The following is a 24052-nucleotide window of genomic DNA, read 5'->3' on the forward strand; positions in this document are numbered from 1 at the left end:
ACTTTTAAATATCCCACTAGGCATCTAGCAGTGTCTTTAGGCACCTAAATACCTTTGAAAACCCATCTATGATCATGGGCACTATAGAACACTCTAAGATGAATACACAGAACCCAAGGAGCAATCCTCCTCCCCAACCCTTTCTCATTCTGCCTAAAGACCAGGCAGAACTGCAGACCCTGAGTGCAAGAGAACTGTGCCAACCCTATCCCACGTAAGGAGGTGCACGATGCCACACAGGGGTTGGAGAGGAGGCAAGGCTATGGCCCTCCTCTGTGCTGACCTGCAGAGGAGCGGGGGACAGGCTGCAGCCCATATAGAATGTGGTAGTGGGTGTGCTGGGGAGCTCTGGATGTCATTCAGCACTTACCTATTGCTCCCCCTGAGGGTGGGGAAGTGTGGCTCTGGCCCCTCCATAGCAGGGCTGTGCCCTACAGCACCATCTAGCCCTGTGGCACACAGTTTTTATATATAAACCTAAGGAAGGTAATTGTCTTCCAATTCCTTACCAACCCTGTAATGGAGCAAACGTACATTTCCCTCCGGTCCTTGGAGGCTTTACTAGAGCCGAGTGTTACTTACAAATATGCGAAGTGAGTGACTGTCTGGAGCTTGGAGTAACGCTTTGGGAGCTGCCAGGTTTAAAAGGCTCGTGGCCCTTTCCAAGGATTTCTCTCCTGGGGGTTTGTGTAGATCCTCCTGTGGTGAGGGAGGACTGAGCTGTGGCTTTGGAGAAGTGACGATTGAGATCAGCTCATCCTGGAACAATTCAGAAGACAAATGTTTTCAGGGTGCAGAGGGAGTTTTGGTGTAAAATATTGTGGCAAAATGCTATGCAGTGAAACCAAATAATGGATTTTGGTTGACGTGTTACCTTGGCTCCCTGCTTTAATGGTCGGGAAAGATTTTGAGGTTTATAACTTGTTGATGCATAGTGTGTACAAAATGGCTGGTACCCCATAATGCTGAAGTGCTGAGGAACCTAGGTACAAATGAAGATGATTTATTGTAACACATGCATATGGAGGTCAGTGTGTTCTAACTTTCCAACTCTAACATGGACACTTCACATGGTTTCTTGCTGTAACAGATGCTTGGACCATCATTTGGGGACAGTGACATATGACGAAAACTTTGAGCAGGAATACTTAAGCCCTGTACAGTCAAATGAATTTGTGAAGGAATGTTTTCACTCTAGATGTTTTCTACAAAGGATCATGTGTGAAGTAATAATTTCTTGCACAAACAAGGTCGATGGGCTGGAGGAAAGCAGTGTTTGCGTAATACACCTACCACTGGTATGTGAAAATAAAATGGGACAGCAGCAAAAGTACAAACAGGAAAAAAAAATTAAGAGCTCTTTTAAGCAGTGTTGTTTCTATGCTTGCTGCAATCAACAAAACAAAGACTAGGCCAAATTCAGCACTGATTTAAGCCCAGTGGAATCTCCTGACAGAATTCAGCCTTTTTCATTTTCTAAATGTTGAGGGGAAAGGGTTTAGAGGTAAGAAGGTAAAAAATAGGTTCTGGATTCACAAAGCTTGAGAACAATTAAAATATAGCTGAAGATCGAGACACAAGTCTGTATTTACTATCCACATTAGTGGAATACATAGGTATTCAACAGCACCTAGAAAAAAATCATGTCTTCCCTTTTTTGTAACTTTTATCAGGGGAATCTGGTATTTGCTTTGGGGCCAGATCCTGCACTCCTTGCATGCTCAATTCTTGAATTCAATGAGAAATGTGAGATCAGGCCCCTTGAATCAAAAGACTAGTAAGCCCAAGTCATATAGTTTCTCAAAGGCTGTCTTCAGTCTTACGATTCAGGAAGCTGAGAGAGCAGAAGAGCAGAGCACTGGAGACACCATCCACTGGGGACACAGAACCTCATGCCTATGATGTGGTCTTCATCAGCTTGGTGAGCACATGGACTGACACTCAATGTGGAGAGTCTGACCCTGCAGACCCTTACTATGTCACTAGCCCTTTCCCATGCAAGTAGTCCTAGTTAAGAAGTCATAGCAGTTGTATTAGTAGAAACTCTGTCTGAGGTGCAATGGCTCTAAGAGGTCACACACTGGGGTCATGCACCTCTGTACTGCACCCTATTGCTGACTCTCCATTAATACCGCAAATGAGTCCACGCATTTAGGGAGCTAACAAAAGATAAATCCCACAGTCCTTACACAGTCAAAACTCCCATTGACCTGAATGACAGGCACTACTGGTTCATACACAAAATGCGGCACTGTATTTCTTATGTCACACTGACCCTAATGAAAGAAAGCAATATGATACAGGTGAGTGACTAAGCTGTATTGTCTCACCTTTAAGTCGTAGAACGGGTGAATGTGCTTGACTTTCATGTCTAAAGACTTGACAGGAACTGGACCAAGACCATCAGGAGCCTGAAACAATACAGTATTTTAAGACAACAATACTTGTCTTAAAAGAAAATATTTTCTTTTTCAGCTGAAATAAGTCATCAATACAGCCAGTTGGAAAAATGGGGAAAGCTCAGATGGGTGCTTAGATGTTCTCCTGGAAGTTAAAGCCCCTTTGGGCTTTAACCCAGAAGCCTAGGGAAAGCTGTAACAGGTCTAGCCATATGCATGGTTGTCTTTGTTTGTTGTCTGAATACATCATGCAGAAGGCTACGTTTATGTCATGGAGGTCATGGAAGACATGGAATCTGTGACTTCCAGAGACCTCCGAGACATTCTCTGCTTCAGCCCAAGGAGCTGTGGGACTCTGGAACTGGCAGCCAGCAGGGCCCTGGCAGGGTTCCAGCGACAGGTGACAGCAGCGACGGGGGCCCCCTGCAAGGTTCCAGCAACAGGTGACAGACTTCTGAGGGGGCCCTCCTCAGGGTTCCAGCGACGGGAGACAGCCTTGCATGGGGAGCGGGCGCCTCGGGCGAGCGGCTGGGGGTGTCCCGTTTTCTCTTTGGGAAATATGGTCACCCTGCAGCTCCCAGCCACCACTGTGGTGGGGGAAACCATGGAGCCGCAGCAGCAAAAGTCACAGACAGGTCACAGCTTCCGTGAATTTTTGTTTATTGCCCGTGACACGTCCGTGACTTTTACTAAAAATAACCATGACAAAATCTTAGCCTTAATCATGCGTTTAGCTCTTTAGCACAGACATTTGTAAGACAACTACCACTGTAGCATCTAAATAAGGGGAGAGTGTGTTTCCAAATGGACAGAGCACTGGACACGGGCTAAGGAGATGTGGGTTCTATTCCTGGCTCTACCACTGGCCTGTTGGATGACTCTGGGCAAGTCACTTAGTCCCTCAGTTTCCCCATCTGTAAAATTGGGATAAATATACTAACCTCCTTTGTTAAGCGCTTTGAGATCTATTGATGAAGAGGGCTATATAAGAGCTGGGTATTGTCATTAATAAGTATCCTGTTAGATGGTCTCACCACCTCTTTGACTCTTTGTAGATGGGGGTTAACCTATATCAATGTCAGAGCTAGTCTGTTTCTTCATGTGATATTGTTGTGTATCTCTTATCCCATGCACCCTGTAAGATCAGTCTCTCCCCTGGAGGAATCCTGCCAGTTATGTGCAAGAGGACTCCATTTGTGTGATTTTTCATCTGCATCTGTGTCTCTACAGCAATTCAAAATAAAGGGCACATCTTCAACTACTCTTGAAATGGAAAAAAGGTTCCAAGCCCAACTCTGCCCCTACTTATAAAGTTGCAACTCCCAGGGAGGTCAATGGGATCTTTACTGTAATCTTTAAAGAATCTTACACAGTGAAACCTGTCTTAAGAGACCCCGCAAGTGATGAACAAAACCAGGTGATTAACAGAAGTTGCAGATGATCTAAAACCTCTGGTTCATATACAAACAGTGTGTAAATCCATATAATGATTCTGTATTGCAAGGAGCTCCAGACCCGAACCATACAGTCAGTTTTCAGATACAAACACATGATCTTAGAACAGAGATCTCTAAAGAGTATTGGCCTTTAGAGATCCCTTTGTATTTGAGGACAAAAATTAATATGAGAAAGGGAAATGACCTTTTTGTTGGTCAGAATGGTTAATGCACTGACTCTCTTCTATAATGTGCAGTGTGGGAATTCACTCTTTATAGGAAACAAGAGTATAAGGTGTGTTACTAAGTGATACCAACATTTGGGGATATTTTTAGTAGCCTTACAGCCACTTATCTCATTCTGACTCTGCACTGTACTGTGCTGGGCATTGCTCAGAGTTAGGAGATTGTACAGAGTGCATATTTTAATGTAAACTTTAAAAACGTTGAGGAAAATTATTGGGCAATAATAGTCTTCAACCAGGTGACTAGGGCAGGGACCTTGTCTTCATATGTATGTAAAGTCCTATGCACATCTATGGTATTATAGAAAGAGCCTGGTATTTGGTATAACAGAACTAATACAATGGTGTTTATACTTCCAGGGCCAGATCCTCAACTGATGTACATTGTCATAGTTTCATCAGCATCAATGGAGCTTCAACTACAGCAGCTGAAAATCTGGATCCAACCTTTCAGGCTAAGCTCTCATTCACACTACCTTACTCTGGGTATTATAGTTATACCCACTTTAAGGCCCCTTTACACATCCAGAGTGCGGTAAAGTGGCCTGAGCGTAAATGAGAATCAGACCCTTCATTTCTAGTAACTGATTTGTTGCCACTATAATCAAAGGACCTACCAGTTCATCAGACCACTGAGGTGGATGGTAGGTTGGGAATTTGAAAGGTAATATGCGATCTACAGACAAGTTGAAAGCAACGCTCTTATGCTCTTCACCCATAGCTGTTGAGCTGATGATTTTCAAACTGCTGTTTTCTGCCATGTGGAGAGAAAGAATCAAGATCTTGTAATAAATGTGAAGATATTCTCTCAAAAATAAAACCAAACCACAACACAGACTTTTAATTTCTTCCTGAGTCAGGATTTGCCCAGCCATTTTGATATCAATCGTAGGTATTATTTCACAGGGCAGGGCTCTAGATGCCACATTTAAGAGTAGACTTGGAAGCATTTGATTTTTATTGGTAAATGTTGGTAAACATCAGTTTCACTGGACAAACACAATCTGAAAAAAATATTTCCATCAATAATATTCTAAAATGTACAGATAGGAGGAAGAAAAATGCTGCTTGAGAATATATTAGTTTGATTTAAGGATATTTACTTTGTATATTTTGACCTGTGATGTTGACAATCTGTATTTTAACATTTATAAAACTTTAACTTTCAAATCTGTGCCTACTGTCATTAAATAGTTAATATCTGTCTCTCCCTATTGTCTGACTCACCCCCATTATTTCCCACAACTGTGAAAATTAAAACTGATAAAACTAAAAAAAGGTAATAATAAACATTGACATTATCCATCAAAATGAGAAAATAACAAAAATCTAACTCTGCCAAGCCCATTTAAGAGGAGGCAGGCACAGTCCTGAGATTGCTGGGTCAATTCAACGACAAGACATTCCCAACCGCTCTTCTCTAGCAGTAGTATTTTTGCCCACTTGTTTCCCTTCTCTGCAAAGGTTGTCTTGTCTGTTTGTTTCTGCTCATGCTGCAGGGCATATATTTAAGTCCTCAGATGCACCTAAAAATCCTTTGCACTGGCTGCCATAGCATCTCAGCTTTAAGGCACCAATGGAGTTACTGTGATGGGTTTTGAGGAACTGGAATTGCCCACTGCAGAAAAAAAGAACTTCCTTTGGGAAAGGAAATGACATGGACAATGGACAAGGTGGGTTGCCAAACTGGGTGGGTAAGCAAGAAGGAGAGGGCGGTGAAGGAAGAGACTAAAATTCCATCATCACTTAGGACAACAATGCACCCCAGGGCTGGCCTTGTCTTGGATAGCTCAATGGTGTCTCAAAGGCTTATTCATTTCCCCGTTGTTATAAAATGAGTAGCATTTCTGTACTACCACTTCTATTTCACTATGAGGAAATGATCCACTGCTGTTCTCTGCTTATCAAGAGCCAAGACCGATGTCACATAATTACTGGCAAGCATCTGTTCAGAAACAGTGACAGGAGACAAAAGGAGCAGCACTGGATGGACGGCTTTGTATTTTCTGGTCCCCCCCTGTTTTACTGCACCAAGTTCAAGCATCCTGTCCTCATCACCTTCAAGATCCTTTCTCAACTCTGTCCCTCCCTTTTTGTCCTCACTCACCTCTTATCATGTTGCCTCTTGGCTCTTCTGCTCCACCAATGATACCAGCCTTATCCACCTGTTTGCCTGCTTCTCAGGCAAACATCTCCACACCTAGCACCCTACCCCTTATGCATGGAACACCTTCACTGAGATGATCCCTACGGTCAATGCCGTCTCCCCTTTCAAGTCCCTCTTCAAGACCCACTCCTTACTTGATGCCTAAAAATAACTGACCAGCTAATAATAGATAAGCTTTGAGGCTCTCAAGGATTGTTAAGGTGTTTTTTAATGCCTGTAAATAATGTGTATCAAAATCATACATATTTCGACTATACCCATTTCCAATTCCCATCACAAAATTGCAAGCCCTTGGGAAGGATTGTCTTTGTATGTATGTGTGCGTGAGCTATACCTAACACTGTGGGTGCTATTGGAATAACCGCAATAAATTGAGATGAGCTAAAATGCAAATATCTTGTCCTACGCTTTACCTGATACAGAGCTTTCTTCATCACTATGCTCTTTGATGTCTCTCTCTAGTCCACGGAACAAAAGTAATACGCGATTTAGCCGCCACTGAATCAGGACCTAAGATAATTATTTAAAGTTTTCAAGTTAATATTAAGTTGAATACTCTACAATTTAAATTTATATTGCCATCCAGTACTGACAGCTTTATTTATTCCTCGCAGGTCACTTGGACTTCAGTTAAAAGGAGTTTTTTGATGTATTGCATAATTTTTGTCCCAGGATATTTCTGTGTGTTTGTTTTTTTGGAAGTGTGGCAGGATGCATGTACTTGCTGCATACATTTTGACTAAAGACCAGCTAACTGTGACATTACATATATAAAATAGAAGACTGAACAGGTGGCTGTACTGTCAATTTAAATACAGATTATAAATATAAGCCTTCATTCTGTAACAGGATCCATGTGAAGGCAAAGATCTGCCCATGAGGATCCTGTTGCAGGACAGGACCATGGATGTGTTATTGCCCCTGTAGAGCAATGAAGTCTTAACATGCACTTGTGTGCACTTTACACCACATGATGAAGTAGCAGCACAGAGTCATAAATTTTAGTGACAGAAGAGTCTATTTGAGCTCCTGTATAACACACACCATAGAATTTCACCCAGTTACCCATGCACTGAGCCTAATAACTCGTGTTTCACTAAAGCATATATTCCAGCAAGGTATCCAATCCTGAGCAGAAGACATCAAGAGATGGAGAACCTACACTGGCCATTGCATTTGGATTTATGGGAAATGAATGGTAGAACTGCAGGGTAATATTTAAATCCAAACAGATAACTTTTCATTTATTTGATTTTTAGTTTCACAAAAACATTTTTCTTCGAATTTGGTTTTGCACAAGTTATCGGTTGGTTTGTTTACAAATTCTAAATTTGGAGCCTTTCGCATTTTATCTCTGTTTAACATTGATTTATTCTAACAGCGGCGTATGGATTTTTTATTAAACCCTTTGTTTTCTGGAAAGGCGGTGGCACATTTATGACAAACCGTGAAACCAATGGGCTAGCTGTGTAGGTTCCTTGAAGACGGCAAACTAACTCGGTGTGGTTTTTTGTGTGTTTCCCAAGACATGTTGCTATTACACTGCATTTTGGTTGTTCACGTTACCCGGCGAGCTGCTTGTTGAAACCGTCTTAGAATCCTGTGTCTGTTGGCCCAAGGGTCGTTAAGGAGGAGGTCAAACTTGGGCTGGACACTTGGACACTGCACAGCACACAGAAAGTGAAAATGTAGGTTATAATTGTTTTAATTAGATAGTGGAGGGATATCTAGCCGTCATTCCATGGACTGAACCATACAATATTTTCTAGCATTGAGGTTATACCATGTAAAAATGTCCAGCCAAATAATAAACTAATTCTGCTCCTAGGCCATATCACACCCACAGTTTTTAAACTGAAATTCTCATTAATGGGTTCATTGGGAAGCCATTGTTAAATATTCAGAGACACAATATGCTCTCCTGTTGTGCTAGTGTAAACCTGGAGTAACTCCGCTGAAGTAAGGCAGGAACACTACATAAATGTAACCAATTAGTGGTAGAATAGGGGTGAAAATGACGGGCCAGATCCTGATCTCCTTGATACCTCTGTAAATCTAAACTAACATCATTTATCTTATGGATGTAAGGGCCAAAACCTGGTCTCATTGAAATCAATGACAAAACTCCTTTTCAGTTCAGTGCAAGCTGGTTTGGCCCTTACTCCACATATAAACTGGTAGAACTGAGATCAGAATTTGGCCTGATATCCTATTGTAGATCCTACAAGAGTACAGATACAGATACCCAAGGGTAATGACATTGGCTGAGTAAGTTCACCGTAGGGCGAAACATTTAAAGAAAAGGGTGTGATCAACCAGAAATCCTATAGGTCCAATGGTAGTGAGCAAATTGCTCCTAGGAGAACCTTCATAAACAAGCAACCTGCACCTCAGGTGGGGCCGACATGTCATCCTTTATAGCAACAGCAGTATACAAATTACAGCAGCTGCCTCGGCCTGCATATTTGTGCATGCAGTGTTTCCCACACTGTGCTGACCTATGTATACAGTGAGCAGCTGGTCCTAACATTCTAAAAGTAGCACTGAAAAATTAGAGCTCTCAAATTAATAGGAAAAGCAAATGATGCAGAACAGCTAGGTATGCGGTATTAGCATAATAGCCCACGTGGACGTACCTGTTCGACAGACCGGATAAAACGTCTGAAAGAAACTTCCACTTTATTCCTTTGAAACTCTCTCTCCATAAAGGGAACTCCCCTTTTGATCTGGTTTGCCATCAGTAAGAAGGTCCACATTAGTGCAAAGTATTCAATATGCTCTTTCGTCACTTATAGTTAATTACAACTGTAAAATTCCACAACTAAACTGGTAGACAAAATGCAGACTTGATACATTTCAGGGAGATGATCGCTGTACTTTAGAAAGTCAAACTAAGTAATGTTCTGACTCTTAAGTCCCGCTTCTACAGCTACTATTTACTGGAACATCCACTGAATTCAATGAATGTAAGGACCTGGGAGGACAGGTCCCATTTCAGGATTAGGGTTGGGGTCTCCAGACCCCCAGCATGGTCAGGCATCAAGGAAGTGAGTTGGGCCCACTGCCTTCTCCCATGGCCCAATAAGAACAAAGGACCCACTTTTCTATGCAGCAGAGACCAGCCGCTAGATGGGCTACTAAACCAACACAGCGACAACTTCCAACCCTCAGCAGCACTGGACCAGGGAGCTCCTTCATTGTCCTTCTGCATATTGGCTGCAGTTTTCCCCCCTTCTGTAACCTCCCACTCTGCATTTCATCTGCCACTGCTTTTAACGGTACTCTTCCTATAGAAATCTTTCACATCACTGTTCAATTAGTAGTTTGTGCTGACATCACTTAACTTTACCATGCTGTAAAAGCCATTCATGCTATTGGACTGAATGTTGATTCGTGCCTTTTAATTAACGGTGCCACTTTTCGCCAGGCTACTGATGTTTGACTTTTCCATTGCTGCCATTTGGTTAACTTGTCCTGTCTTAAATTCCTCATTGTCGTATGAGTAACTTCCTTTGCCATTTGATTTAATGGTGCCTTTTGAGTTGCTCCTCACTGCCAACTGATGTGACTCTCCCTACCTTGTTTCATTATGCCACCTGGGTTTGTCTTCCAGATCCTCATTTCTGACCTCTCCCTCTCTCTCCTGTTCTCTTCCCTCATCCCAATGCCTCTTCCCTACTGTCCCATCTCCTGCACACGGCTAAATCCTTTATTCCCCTCCATTCCAGGGCCATCTTCTCCTAATCTCATGCTCAACTATGTTTCCCTAAATCAGCTTAAATAAAACTTTTCAATGTATTAAACATTAAACAAATACATATAAAAGAAGAGTGAAATCCAAAAGATGAACATGCAGCTAATGAAGCATCATTATTTTATATTACTGTATGCCTCATTTTACTTCCTGTTCCTCCTTTGTTTTAATTCACATAGTTGTGTCTGATGTTAGGGCATGAGCCTGCAAACACATATGTGAATAATGAGGAGTCCCATTGATATTCATGTGAATAACGTTATTCTCATCTGAGAGTGTTTACAGGGGTGAGCTGAGGGCTCATAGGCTGTAAGCTGTTTACAGGCCAAAGGCCAAGTCTTTCATATGTTCTGTGCAGAGCCATGCACATACAAGGCATTATATAAATAGTAATAACAATAATAAGGGTTGGGAATAATATGTGAGGGAATTAGCATCACTAACACTGGTATGTATCAACCTATTTAATAAAGCCAGCAGCCATCACAAACAGGGTATTAGTTCATTAGTCAGTTTTATTTAGTTCAAAATTATAAATCTGATTTAAAAAATGCAGAACAAACAGTGAAGGCTAACCTTGTATTGCTCTTCTTCCTGCTGTCGTTCTTCGATAATCTCTCTCTTAAATTTCATAGAAATTGGATCTTTACCTGTATGAACTTGCCTGGATTTACAGTAGAGATGAGAAAAATCCTTCATGCAACGTGCTGTTTGCTTTATTTAAAAGATAATGGACCTAATAGTCCTATTTCTAAGGCTTCTATCCAACTAATCCTTTAATTTAAATGGGACTACTCAGGTGTTTAAAGTTAAGCATGTGTTTAAATGCTTTGCTGGACTGGGGCCTTACACTCTTTTTTAAACACAGGTGTAACTCCACTGACTTAATTTAACTCGGTGTGAGCTTGATTCTATACTCAGTGAAGTTAATAGCAAAGCTCCCATTGACTTTACTGGTGCAGGATGAGGGCAAATGAGAGTGGAATCTGGACTGTGTTCAGCAGCTTTCTTTCTGAATGGCAGTCAAAATAAAATCCTTGTGCTTATTGCCTACTACTACTAACTACTTATCAGATTCCTCTCAGGAAAAAGAATGTGAATAGAATAAAAGCAATTTATTTGTTAAATTAATCTACCATGATCGGAAATGGTGGTTTTAAGCATGAATAAACTTTTCTTGCTTCATTCACAGAAATCATATTTAAACAAATCTTACTGCTGTCTGTTATAAAAATGAATAATTAACACTCACCACTTAAGTTGATTTGCTTCTTCTTCATGAATATCTTGTTTCACTTTTAGTTCAAATACAGCTTCCTTCATCTGTCTTGTTTTTGCACCTTCATTACCTTGGTACAGGACTGTGGACAAGAGCAGATAATTATTCTACCACTCTCAAACCAGAATTCTGTGTAAAATGAAAATACATTTTTGATGGGAAAACCTGACCGTTGCAATAATTGAGCTTATTAATCAAAAGTAAGGTTAAGGTGACACTTTCTTCAGAAACTAGGGTCATATTATGCCGTCCGTTTTGAAGCCAAGCTCTCCACCTGAAATCATCATGGAGTTCTGTTAAAAATTAAAAAGCAAGATAAGGCCCCTCAAATTTATTTTATTCTGGATTGTTTCATTACGTTACCTTCTTTCAAGTGTTTAATCTTTAATTTTCCAGGCTCTTGAATCAAAACCGTTGCCACAGCATAGGGATTTGACAAATCTGCTGGGAATCGCAGGTTTTGGTATTCAATCTCCTGTGGGATAAAAATTAATAGGAAGAAATAAATTGTGTGTGTGATGTTTAGGTATAAGGAATAGTATCAGCCCCTGGAGGTACTTTTGGTTAGTAGTTCTCTGTACCTTTACTTTCTGAATTTGGCTGGATTGTGGATGCTTTAAATGGTCTTTTCTCCGGACCACTTGTTTTCCTACTGACACTGTTTTCTTCTCTGAGAGAGTTTTATGTGTTTTAAATTCTTCCTTTCTAGATTTCAAAAGAAAAGACACAATTTTAATCAGTATTCTGAGAGTTGAGTAGGAGCCCACCACATGCCTGTCTGTGCCTTCTAGATATACAAGAAGACTGTGATGGTGTCTCTCAAATTACAATGATGGGCACGTAACTTCCTAATCCTGCTATGTCACAATTCCCAGGAAGGATGAGAGATGTTCCAAAATATCTTATTGCCCCCTTGCTTCTGAAGGCCTTGGTGATTAGAGGGCTGATTGCATCTCAATCGGTGGAACAATATGCGGTGGAATGCTGTTCATTAAAGTTTCACTTAATGCAGTCTAGTTGCACTTTAAGCAGAATGATGTGTAATCAAGATATTTGGTGTATTTGAATAACACAATCTAAGTGACATGGCAAAATAGCATGAAATCTTGTTTCATTAAGGTATTTTTAAAACAGAAATGGGCAAAAATATTCAAAGATAAATCAATCACACATACATGAAACCCCCATGGGGCGTTGATGTTCCTGTGAATACACATACATAGGGTTTAGAGTTAAACTGTGCAATCCACAATTGCATTTTCATCTGTGCTGTTCCATATTCAAATGGTGCATATTTAACAACCACATCCACTTTCCCACTGGCTGGAATTATTCCTGTACATGGGAACAAAATACATTCCATTTACACTGAAATCATGGGAGCACTCTACTTCTGAGTAAGCCCAATAAAATGTGCTGAAATGGATCATGGTCTACATTTTAAGAGTGACCAGGGTTTCTGGGTTTCCCAATTTAATCCACACATGTGCTAGAATCCTAGTATTAGTTTCATCTGAAGGTAAGAATGAAAATCCATCTAAATCAAGTAAATTTTAAAACCGTTTCATAGTTAATATCATGTCAGGAATAAAGGTCAGATTATATTACCCTTAGGGCTGCCCTTCACTGGGAAATTAGGTCATGTTAGAACATGACCTTGGGGAGCCATGTTAATTAAAATGTTAAACATGATTTAGCAGTTAGTGTATACAGAGACCTTTATACTTAAAATGCTCATGGGTAAGCCCTACTGGAAACAGAGAGTTAAGCATGTCCATCTGACACCATGTTTAAACAGGGTAGTCCCATTTATACCATGCTTAACATCATGTTAACTAACATGACTCCACAAGGAGTGTTCTAACATGACCTAATTTTGTGGTGGAATGAAGCTTTATGTTGAAGAGTAATTAGGTAAATTAAGCCCTGGTCTACACTGGGGGGGGGGGGGTGTTGATCTAAGTTATGCAACTTCAGCTACGTGAATAATGTAGCTGAAGTCGACGTACTTAGATCGACTTACCGTGGTGTCTTCACTACGGTGAGTCGACTGCTGCCGCTCCCCCGTCGACTCTGCCTGCGCCTCTCGCAGCGCTGGAGTACAGGAGTCGACGGGAGAACGCTCGGGGGTCGATTTAGCGTGTCTAGACTAGATGTGATAAATCGATCCCCGCTGGATCGATTGCTGTCCGCCGATCCGGCGGGTAGTGTAGACATACCCTAAGAGGAGTAAGGTGCTACTCAATATGGGCAAGGATATCAAAGTCTGTCCCTAAATTTGCAAGATGTTTCCCTTTATTGTTCTACAAGAGCTAATGTTATTACAAGAAGATGAAAATTTTCAGAGTCTGTGCCTCTACCCACTTAGCTCTTACTATCATTTTTTCCATTTGCAAGGACAGAGAAGCTGAGGATACTAAGTTTGTCCCTTTGGATTTGGGAAAGCAAGACTTTGTTGCTGTCATATTGTAACTAATGAATATTTTGGATCTAGTTCTAGGAATGGAGAATAGTTTAATTCTCCTGGAATTTATTCTACATAGCACTGCTGGGAACAAATCCAGACCATCTGTTACATTTCCAATACCCATTTGTCTGACATGATGCTTTCCTCTACTGGAAAAAGATGTAACAAACAAGTGGATAACTAAGTAAAGAAGAGAATGCTCTTTTGTTGGAGCATCATGTAGATCATTTAGAGAAGAGAAGCTCTAACTTTCCTACATGCCTAATCGAAAGCGTGTGCAGAAAGTAGCTGTGACACTACACTGTGATTCAGATGGTTTAACTTGAAGGAGTTAAGTAGTATCTCCTTCCTATTGTTTCCATTGATGAGTTTTATTAAATTGAATATTTAACAAGATATACGATGTCATTCATATCACAGTATAACGGGAGATGGGTATATTTTTCAAAAGTACCTAAGTGACTTAGGAATCTAAGTCCCATTTTCAGAACAACTTAGGCACTGAGGGCCAGATTTACAAAGATCTTTAGCTACCTAAAGATGCATACGGATGCCCAGTGGGATTTACAAAGGCACCTACGTGAGTTACGCACCTATGTCCCATTGATTTTCAATGGGAGTTGGGCACCTAACCTGTGTACATGCTTTTGGAAATCCCACTAGGTGCCTATCTGCATCTTTAGGCACCGCTGTATATGTAACTTCACACTACAAAAACAAACAAACAGTTGAGTGTATGGTATCTATGTCCGACTCAGAATGGTCTGCCTCTTCTGCATATGCAGATACATGAAAATGTGTGACTAAATGACATCCAAATGCTGTGTGCTCAGCACCTGTCTCCTGTAAAACCCATAGTGCCTGATTCTCAGTTATGGTAGGCCCCTTTTATACGGCTGTAGAAGTACAAAGGGGAGCTGAAGTGGCTCTAAATTACGCTGCCATGATGCAGCCGTATATCATATACAGATTACATGATGCAGTCATATATCATAAGCAGATCACTAGATTTGTTACTGACCCTGGAATATTAATAATCTTATTAGGTTTTTCTGATATTTTTAATGAATCAAAGACCAGCATGTCTGCCTTTTTGTTAGTTTCTCTCTCTTTCTCTGCATCATCAATAATATCAAACGCCATGTGCAGAGTTGCGCCCCTGGTTTTCATTAGTGGCTAAATTTCTTGAGCAGGACGAGCTAAATATCTGTTGGAATTAGCTGTGTTACACCAAAATAGTGGCTATTAACTCCTCCGAAAACTTGCTTTAGACAAACCTTCCAGATCCCATCCATGTCTACATCACCCAAAGAGACTTGGGTCTACATCACCCAAAGAGGACTTATGCTACAAAGGAAAGATATATACTAGCTGCATAACAGTTTGACCTTCCATCGAAGTTGCTTGTTTGTTTTTCTATATGCATGTGTGAGGCTATGTTTCAAATGCACAGTTTAACTGCAAACTTTTGGGGGCAGGGACTGTATCTTCTAATGTGCATTTCTGAACAGCACTGAGCACACAGTCATAAATAATAGGACTCAGCAAACAATTTGGATCTTTAGAGCTTTAAACAGATGTGGTCTACCTGAGGTTGGCTGAATGGTAAAGGCTTTGTGAGGCTGAATGTAATCGATATGGAACTCAAACTCTATTGGACAGCTGCACTGCAAAGGGATAACATACTCCTTGCTGCAAAAGAAGAAAGGAAGAATTGTGAAAGAAAAATTAGTAATAATTATAATCAGTGACTACAGACTCACATTTGGAAAATGACTTTTTCTCCCTCTAGAGCATGCGTTGCAAGATATAGGAGTCATGGAGATGGACTACCTAATTTTAAAAACATAGTCATTTTCCATAGTTACACAACAACTATGTCGTTTTAGAACACGTTCAGATTAGAAAATGAGAGTAAAATATTGTCTTAATTGCTGTGTTGCTCTCCATCTCCTATACTTAGTTTCTCCTATGCATACATTTAAATTTATCTAATTTAATTTTTAAGAGATTAATTATTCCTGTGTGCTATGACCTGTATGTTTTACAAACTATACCATTTAGTAAAGACTAACATTCAAATTTAGACCCACACTGGCTATACAAACAGAAATCAGCCCTAGGCTGCAGCCATCATGGGAACAGAACAAACCACACATGACATATGTTAGGTATGTTGCACAATGGTTTATTGGAAAGCACTCAGATACTATGGGGATGAGTGTGGTGTAAAAATCTACATAGGACAGAATCAGTGAATGCTATTCTCCTACCTACTCTTGCCTCTGAGCTGGAATCGCAGCTGGAATCAGTAACAAGAACCAGGTAGTGTTGTTACATATTTTGCACTGCTGTAAATATGACCTGTCTCTAAATAAAGACCTGCTGGAAATGAATTACTGGGAACAAACTCAGAACTGCCACAACACGTTGGCTGCAGTTCACTACAACAGAACAGGTCACTTGTTAAAGTACCGGCTGAAAAAGGAAAATCATGTTAGAGAGTCCACAGTCATGTCAGACAAGAGGCCTCGTTTCAATCTGTGGAAAAAATATGGTTTAGTTCAGAACTAAACAATGCTTTTTCTCTTGTATCACTTGGAGAACAGGAATTGCTGTTGGCAAGTAGCCCCGCCTATCCCCAATCCCCAATTGTTTTGGACAATTGTTAACCAGGGGATACTTAGGGCTGGTTCAGCTTTTTATTCATTTGGTTTTTTAAAAGGACACTGTCAGGTTAAAAATCAGAGATGAACAAACATTCTTTTCCTCTATAAATAATACCTTGAAGCTGAAATAAATATTAAAGTTGAATTTGCTTTTCAATATTTATTCTACTTCCCTCAGCTTGGACACTGAACATAGATGCAACAATTTATCTCTAGTTTCACATTCGCTTCTCACATCTTATGCACCAGCACAATGATGCAAAGCTGAAGTTGAAAATACTGAGGGAAGTGTTCACTTTTAAAAAGGCCATTTCCATTGGAATTTAAAAAAAATTAATACAAACATTTCTATTAGTCTTTGGTTTTGTTAAAGCTTACTTTTTACCCAATCTAAATTTGGGGGCAAATTTTGTTTATCTGTGTTTCTTTAAAATCCCTAACAATTGAAAATAACTAATGTGAATTTGTTGCCCAGTTCTCATTCACATAAATCAACAAAGGAATCATTTAAGATCTAATTCTGCACCCACTGCAGTCACTGGGAGTTCTGCCACTGACTTAAAGGGTTGCAAGATTATGTCCTTGGAGACCAAGCGTGCAAAGTGGTGAGCACCTAAACATAACACAGGACTGGGCCTTGGAGCAATAATAAGTACTGTGCAAGGGCCTGATTCTCATTCCCACGTTGGCAGTGTAAAGAGGGTTTCATACAAATGAGAAATAAGCCCTCACACTTTCCAAAGTTGTGTCTTTTTTTGTGTGCATCTATTTTCATGTCCCTAACTTGGGACAACGATTTGGTGAATCCCTGGATATCATCCTGCAAATCTAGAAACTTATTTGACACAAGATGACTCTGGCTTTTAATAACTATTTGGCTGATATTATGTCCTGCTGATTAGCAAGGAATGCATTTTATACACAGCGCTTCTTTGGAAAGCATACTTTTAAAAGGTTAGGGAAATAAAGAATAACAGTGAGTGCCTTTATTTTGCGATTTTCAGTTATAGCCTGTGTCTTAACTGAAACCTGCTCTGGGAGTTAAAAGAGAGGGGAGCACTTTGCCTTAAACATCTGATCATTATATTATATTGTTGTAACCAAGGCAATTACATAGTCATGGAGCTCTAGGGACAACACAGCCTAAGACATAACCAGAGTACTGAGCTGGAAATAACTCCACATAGCTCACTGCAGCCCACATGGCCTCTTTGGTCCCCCATCATCAAAGGTCTGCTGCCTTTTGGGCTCTATGGCCCAGATCCTCAAAGGTATTTAGGTGCCTAACACTCACTGAACTCAATCAGAGCTAGGTGCCTAAATACCTTTGAGGATCTGTGCCTACATGCCAATGCAGAATGGTGGGTGACAGGACGTGGAAGCCTGATCCAAAGATCATTGAAGTCAATCACTGACTTTGAAGGGCTTTGGATCAGGCCTGTGGTCCTTAAGTCTGTCTCCGTATCTTGTACATTATTTGGAATCTCAAATAGCTTTCACCTTTAAAATAAAGACTACAAATTGTATATTTTCTGCTCTACCTGCTCCATTCTTCTGCACAGGTAGGATAACAACCTATTAAAGAATGCTGTTCACTGAGGTTTTCTGAAAGCATCAGGATTCTTGTGTATTTCAGCACTGTGTTTGCTTATAAGAATGGAGCAAATAAGCAAAGCTGAGTCACATCATGACATGCATGTGTAGGTGACCTGAGATCAGAGACAGATTCAGGGTTCGTGGTGAGCGTGTCGCCCAGTTGTGGAGCTGGAATTTCATTTATGTGGGGGGGTTGATTGTTTGGAGAGGGAGTTTATAGAATCAGAAGGATAAGTGAATAAAAAGAGCTCTGAGGCTGAGTTTAGCCATTTGCTACCACCACTGTGCATCTGTCATTACGTGAACTCTAACAGTTTCACGCCTTCACTTCTAGAACCTTTATATCGAAAATGATGCTCTACTCACTTAGGCCTCATGTACACTAGAAAGTTGTACCCCTTTAACTAGCGCAGCTATCCTGGTATAAAAGTGCTTATACTGGTATAGCGTATTCCTGTATGAGAAGTGGAATAAGATATTCTGGTCTATGCCACTTTTATATTGGTATAATTAGGTGCTGTATGGGTGTAAGTATTTCAGTAAAAAAAATCACACCCATAACCAAAATAGTTCTACTGATACAAAAACAGTATGCAGACCAGACCTTACGGTGAATTTCTAGATCCTCAAAATACATCTTAAGTGGAGTATAGACCTATGCTGGCTCCCTGCATAGGGGGAATTTCACTCTTAAAGATAAATCAAAGCTAGATCAAAAGTGAATCAATGGCAACTGATAGTAGCTGAGGTTCTGGCCTTATGTCTCTATAGATGTTTAGTTTATGCAGAGTTCAGTCTTCTATGAACATACTTTTGAAAAGAAGTCCCGTGTAGTGGTTTTGCAATCTGTATGGTAGGTGACTTAATTAAAACTTCTAAGGTCTTATGTTTAGACAGTAGATTAAAAACAAAAAATAGATATTTTAATTTTTGCAAGCCTTAAAAAAAACCTGATTGTCACCTTTACTCACCTCTGTCCAAGTGAAACATCTGATAAGCTTATAAATGATGGAAATTCTACAACATTCACAGCAGGGTAGCCATGGATAGGAACAAGCAAAGTGTCATCTCCCTGGAAGAAATGGGGGAAAGTACTGATTTAACAGAATTCATTAATGTTATGTATAGAAAGAGAGGCTAATTTAGAATCACACTTCAGGAATCAGGTGCCTATCCAGTGTCCCCAGAACCTTTTTGAGCAGTAGTTAGCAGTTAGGAGGCATGTGAAACTCCTCCTCCAGCATTTCATAGACTGAGACTGTAGAAACCTTGCTCCTTTCTAAGTATCCCTCAGCTTCTCTCTGCCTCTAGAAGCTATGTTTGGAGCTCCCCCATGTCTGCTCAGCTAACACATTACCACAATGCCATCTGTGAAAGCTGCATCGAATACAGTCTGACTTGTGGAAGAAAGGATTATTGAACCAGGCTGAGGGCCCACAACTCTAGTAAATTTTTCTGAGGTCTTCAGAATCCATGAATAATCTAGGGTCAAAAATGTTGGGTGCCTTAATATGGGCACCTGTACCCATCTATCATTTAGCCATCTATATCAAAGTGTCCCAATAGTCAATGTTATTTTGTGGATTTGTGCCAGGCTCTGGATAATAATGTAATTTTGCAGTGAATATTATTTTGATTGACTGCAGGCCAAAAAGTAAGGTGATCTACATTAAGCATAATGAAAGAGAGATCAATGATGCACTAAAGAGGACTGTGGAGTAATATGAATGTTTGTTACAAATGTCTATGCTTTATTATCATGCCCTGTAAAATATTTTTATTACATTACAGCCAAAACGAGACACTTTTATTGAGATACTTCTTACCTGACAGTGAATTCGGATACAGTCATAGTAATATCGCCACTCATCAGGACAAAAATCAACTGTAACTGCAAATGACAAGCCGGGGACAAGCCGATGCTATAAAATGACACAGAATATAAACTAGGAGGCCCTTTAGTGCTGTTTGTGTGCAATGTTATCAAGTGCAAAATCAAATATGAACAAACTGATGGTTATTTTTGACACTCACTGTTTTGTTGTATTTGATCTGAAAGTATTTTGTCTGGGGTGGTATAATGTGAAGATTTATGACATCGCCAGAAATATTTACCAGATTCTGTAGAAGAAAAAAAAAGTTATTTTTATGAGAACATTTGGGAATATTGTAAAGCTGCATTTTTGTGAGACCGTACTTAACAGAGAAAGTCTGTTAAACAATGAAATAATAGATTGAATGTTGACAGAGAAAATGTTGAATGTTATTAATTATCACTTGAATAACACAGTGACTCAGCACTTTAGACATGGACCAGGAGCCCAATGTGCTAGGCGCTGTACAAACACAGAACAGAAAGGTGGTCCTGCTCCAGAGAGCTTATAGTCTTGTTCAGAATTTCAAAATACAACACAACCAGTAGCTGATTTAAAAAAGAAAATTGTTTAAGTCTTGTATGCAGAATCTCCCAATCATAAAGGACTAAATCCTAATACCTTCAGCATGAGGAGTTGTACCTTATTCCACAAGTAATCTCATTGAAATTAGTGGGACTACTTGCAAAGTAAGATGCTATCTGTCAAATCTGGCAGCCAGAGTAATATTTACTTATTAGGACCCAACTGAGATTGTGCTGCACACTTAACAAACACATAATCTGAGACAGTCTCTGCCCCCAAAGAACTTACAGCCTAAATAGACAAAACAGACAAAGGGTGGGAGCAGAAACAGACATGACTTGCCCAAGGTGACTCAAAAGGCAAGGGGTAGAAAGCAGCTATTGAACCCAGGTGTCCTGACTCTCAGTCCAGCTCCCCATACACCAGATCAAACTGCCTCTAGAGGAGGACTGAGGGCATTTTCAAAGTTTCCTTTGATTAGTGAGCACATATGCAGCCAAATGCAATCACAGTGACCCAGGAAAGTTTTGGGGTGGATCTACCATTAGCTTTATGGCAAAGTATCCTGTTAGAGGACTCCAAAGGACAGGAGGGCATATTGGCCAGGAGGACAGAAGATTGTTGAGCAGTATGCACAGTGTACATGGATTATCCCTTTACAATGTATTAGCTAGTCCCAGCTTCAAGACTTACTAGGATCTGCTGGTGATGTTTTTCGATTTCATAACCTCCATAATGCAGTACGGCAGGCTTAGCCTGTATGACCTTGTTTCTCAGAAGTTTTGCATAAATCTCTGCAATGAAAGATAAGCAAACATGAGAGAAGGAGACTGGGCTACCTAAATGCCATTATTGTTAATTATGTTTATTTAATATTTGTGTGTAGCACCATAACCATGCACGAGAGAGAGAACAAACATACAGGGCTGGATCCTCTTATCTGGCTGAGCTGTGCTTGACACCGAACGAGGGACGGGAGTTAAAGTATCTTTACGCCACCTCTACAGATCCATGATTCAGAGGCCAGTCTCACCCCTGGCACAATATTAAATTGCATCTGGCTGCCGATGGCTCCAAGGGTCATTGCAAAAGCTCGGGATCAGCCAAGCACAGTGGTATTACAGGCACGCCCCCTTTTCCCTGGCCATACCCTCTACATCCCGGTCGGGAGGGAGGCAGAGCTGCTATGCCACAGAATGGGACTTCAAAAAGAGCAGGACTGGGTCTCTGAAAAGTAACAATGTTCTTGACCCTTTGTCCCAATGTTCCGGCCTGGAGGATGGTCAGACAGCAGACTACTTACTCGACTCCAGCAGGTGATTGGGGACACCATTTCCCTTTTGAGGCTCCTCCACGAGGCTGTCCAAAAGGATGGTGGATACTTTCTTAAACGATTTTTCTGCATGACTGAATTCTAAAGGGGCTGACTGAACCACCTCCATGTTGGCATGGAAATGTAGGCCCACGAGTACCAAGATATGTCATTACCTGTGATCAAGCACAAAATGTTAATCTTAACACAAAATATCATGCTGACTGGTGCAGTCTCATTCTCTCCTTGTACTCCTTGTATCCAGCAGGAACTTCTCCAAATTAGTTCTCAGAGCTAATCTTTAGACAAACATCCAATCTTGATTTTAAAATTGTCAAGAGATGTAGAATCCACCACAACCCTTGGTAAATTGTTCCAATGGTCAATTACTTTCACTGTTAAAAATTTACACCTTATTTCCAGTCTGAATTTGTCTAGCTTTGACTTCCAGCCACTGAATGATGTTAGCCCTAGATAAGATGGACCAGCTTCCCTGCCTCCCCTGGACAGGCATTACCATGCACACTCTACTATCTCCTAATGGAGACATTCTAGTATCTCCCAGTGGAGCCTGTATGGTTGTTTGTTCCCCTCAGTGTTCTCCAACACAACCAATGGCAGAAAAGGTCCTTTTGATAAATTCATTGCCCAGGCTGGTTCTTCTAGTATCTCATAAATATTTGGGTGTGGGGTGTTAACTTGCAGGTTCCTCTTTAATTGTTAAATGCTAATATGTCAGATTATAGAAAGGGTATTTAAATCCTTTGTTTAAATAATGTTTGGATGGGTTATTTATTTAACCAAGATAAATGTATAATTCAGCAAGCCAAGGGGATTATGGATCCTGTTTAAGTAAGCACAGTTATCAAAACAGAAACTTATCTAGAGAAATGCCCAAAACATTGTGCAATAAGGAAACCAGACATAATCCACATGGAAGTTTGCTCACAAATATAACATAATCCCTTTTCCTCCCCCATCTCCCACACCTGCTGAATGGAGGAGAGGGGAACAAAGTTTTGGCACAAGCATGGAGGGGAAAAGCCGCTATGCCAGATGCTTCCCTCCCTCAAGTAGCCCCCCCTTTTCCCTTCTCCACAAATGTTCTTCCGACCAAGGAGAATGGGTGTGGCCAGGGAAACTGGGTGGGGCCACATTAAGTAGCATGCACAAGACCCCGGGTTAAAAACAATCACGTGCTTGATGCAACATTCATTCCGGCAAGTGAAACCAACCCTTACTCAATGTGTGGCTCTGTTCCCCTCTAGTGATAGCTGGGCCACATACGGAGGTTGATGAGCCTGGTACAGACTTACCTAACAGAGTTGGGTCTTTTACTCAGATAGTAGAAGCTCAGGCTTTAAGATCCAGAGGTCCCACATCAATTCCCACTGCAGACAACCCATCCAGGAGTACAGCATTACACATGCTTTACAATTCTTATTGTCTTATAGAGCCCACTGGCCTATAGCTACTGGCTACCACTACAATGGTTGGGGAAGAGCTCCAGAGAGGAGCATTATAGAAAGACTCCACACAAGTTCCTTGGCTCTGTTGATCTGAGGAACAGAGACTCACAGATCCCTGGTACTTTGTTTAATGGTCCTTTGTCCTGCTCTCTGTTTGTCTAGCCTCTTTTAGGCTATAAGCTCTTTGGGGCAGGGTCTGTGCTTTTCTCCTAAGCACGTAAAATACCATGTTGATTTCTGGCCCTGCATAATGTTTATTAGTTAATGAGCATGCTTTGGCTTTACAGGTTAGCTTTTCTGGATTCAATACTTTACACAAATCAGGGTGAGAAAACATCAGTATTGTGCAGGGCAAAGGTAATTTTATACTGGTCCCAACAAAATGTACACAGCAACATGCTAAAACAATTATAAATAGCAGGCCACTTTCTCTCCATTGGCGTTACTTAAATTTATACTTTAAAATTTTAACTATAAAATCACCATCATCATCCTCTTTGCTACTGTCCCTCATTAGGTGTAAAAGGTGTGAAAAGCAGGTGATGGAATGACATTAGGAAAGTATTCTTTCATACAGGTTCATATCAATAACTGACAACAGCAAACCCTATCACCCATCTACATTACAAACCCTCCATATTATTCCCTCCCACAACACCTGGGTCTGCCTTTAAGACCCTGATCCTACAACTACTGGGCAGGACTGTCAACTGGACTACTCTGTGTAATAAACATTATGGGTGAAATCCTGGCCCCATTGAAGTCAATGGCAAAACTCACATTGACTTAAATAAGGCTAGGATTTCACTGTACATCTATTAATATTTGAGCCATTAGATCTTTTTGTGTCTTGTAGAGCA

At 40.6% G+C, this 24052-nt stretch overlaps 1 protein-coding gene across 1 annotated transcript in view; it reads right to left on the minus strand.

Annotated features, from left to right (window-relative positions):
* The window catches only part of CFAP221 (cilia and flagella associated protein 221), a 29262-nt gene extending 7409 nt beyond the window's left edge, over nucleotides 1-21853 (minus strand). The window contains exons 1-19 of the mRNA XM_026647790.1: nucleotides 21715-21853; nucleotides 21105-21205; nucleotides 20047-20133; nucleotides 19839-19934; nucleotides 18984-19084; nucleotides 15336-15439; nucleotides 12456-12615; nucleotides 11862-11985; nucleotides 11644-11755; nucleotides 11254-11362; nucleotides 10578-10665; nucleotides 8884-8973; nucleotides 7814-7909; nucleotides 6661-6757; nucleotides 6404-6406; nucleotides 4698-4834; nucleotides 2331-2411; nucleotides 875-982; nucleotides 583-759 (exon numbers count right to left, since the gene is read on the minus strand). Of these exons, the coding sequence (XP_026503575.1) occupies nucleotides 583-759; nucleotides 875-982; nucleotides 2331-2411; nucleotides 4698-4834; nucleotides 6404-6406; nucleotides 6661-6757; nucleotides 7814-7909; nucleotides 8884-8973; nucleotides 10578-10665; nucleotides 11254-11362; nucleotides 11644-11755; nucleotides 11862-11985; nucleotides 12456-12615; nucleotides 15336-15439; nucleotides 18984-19084; nucleotides 19839-19934; nucleotides 20047-20133; nucleotides 21105-21205; nucleotides 21715-21853 (2010 nt within the window). The remainder of the gene's footprint in view (nucleotides 1-582; nucleotides 760-874; nucleotides 983-2330; nucleotides 2412-4697; nucleotides 4835-6403; nucleotides 6407-6660; nucleotides 6758-7813; nucleotides 7910-8883; nucleotides 8974-10577; nucleotides 10666-11253; nucleotides 11363-11643; nucleotides 11756-11861; nucleotides 11986-12455; nucleotides 12616-15335; nucleotides 15440-18983; nucleotides 19085-19838; nucleotides 19935-20046; nucleotides 20134-21104; nucleotides 21206-21714) is intronic.
* Nucleotides 21854-24052: the final 2199 nt, after the last annotated feature.

This window comes from Terrapene carolina, unplaced genomic scaffold (genome assembly GCF_002925995.2).
Source record: "Terrapene carolina triunguis isolate 2854851 unplaced genomic scaffold, T_m_triunguis-2.0 Scaffold62, whole genome shotgun sequence".
Taxonomy (NCBI): domain Eukaryota; kingdom Metazoa; phylum Chordata; order Testudines; family Emydidae; genus Terrapene; species Terrapene triunguis.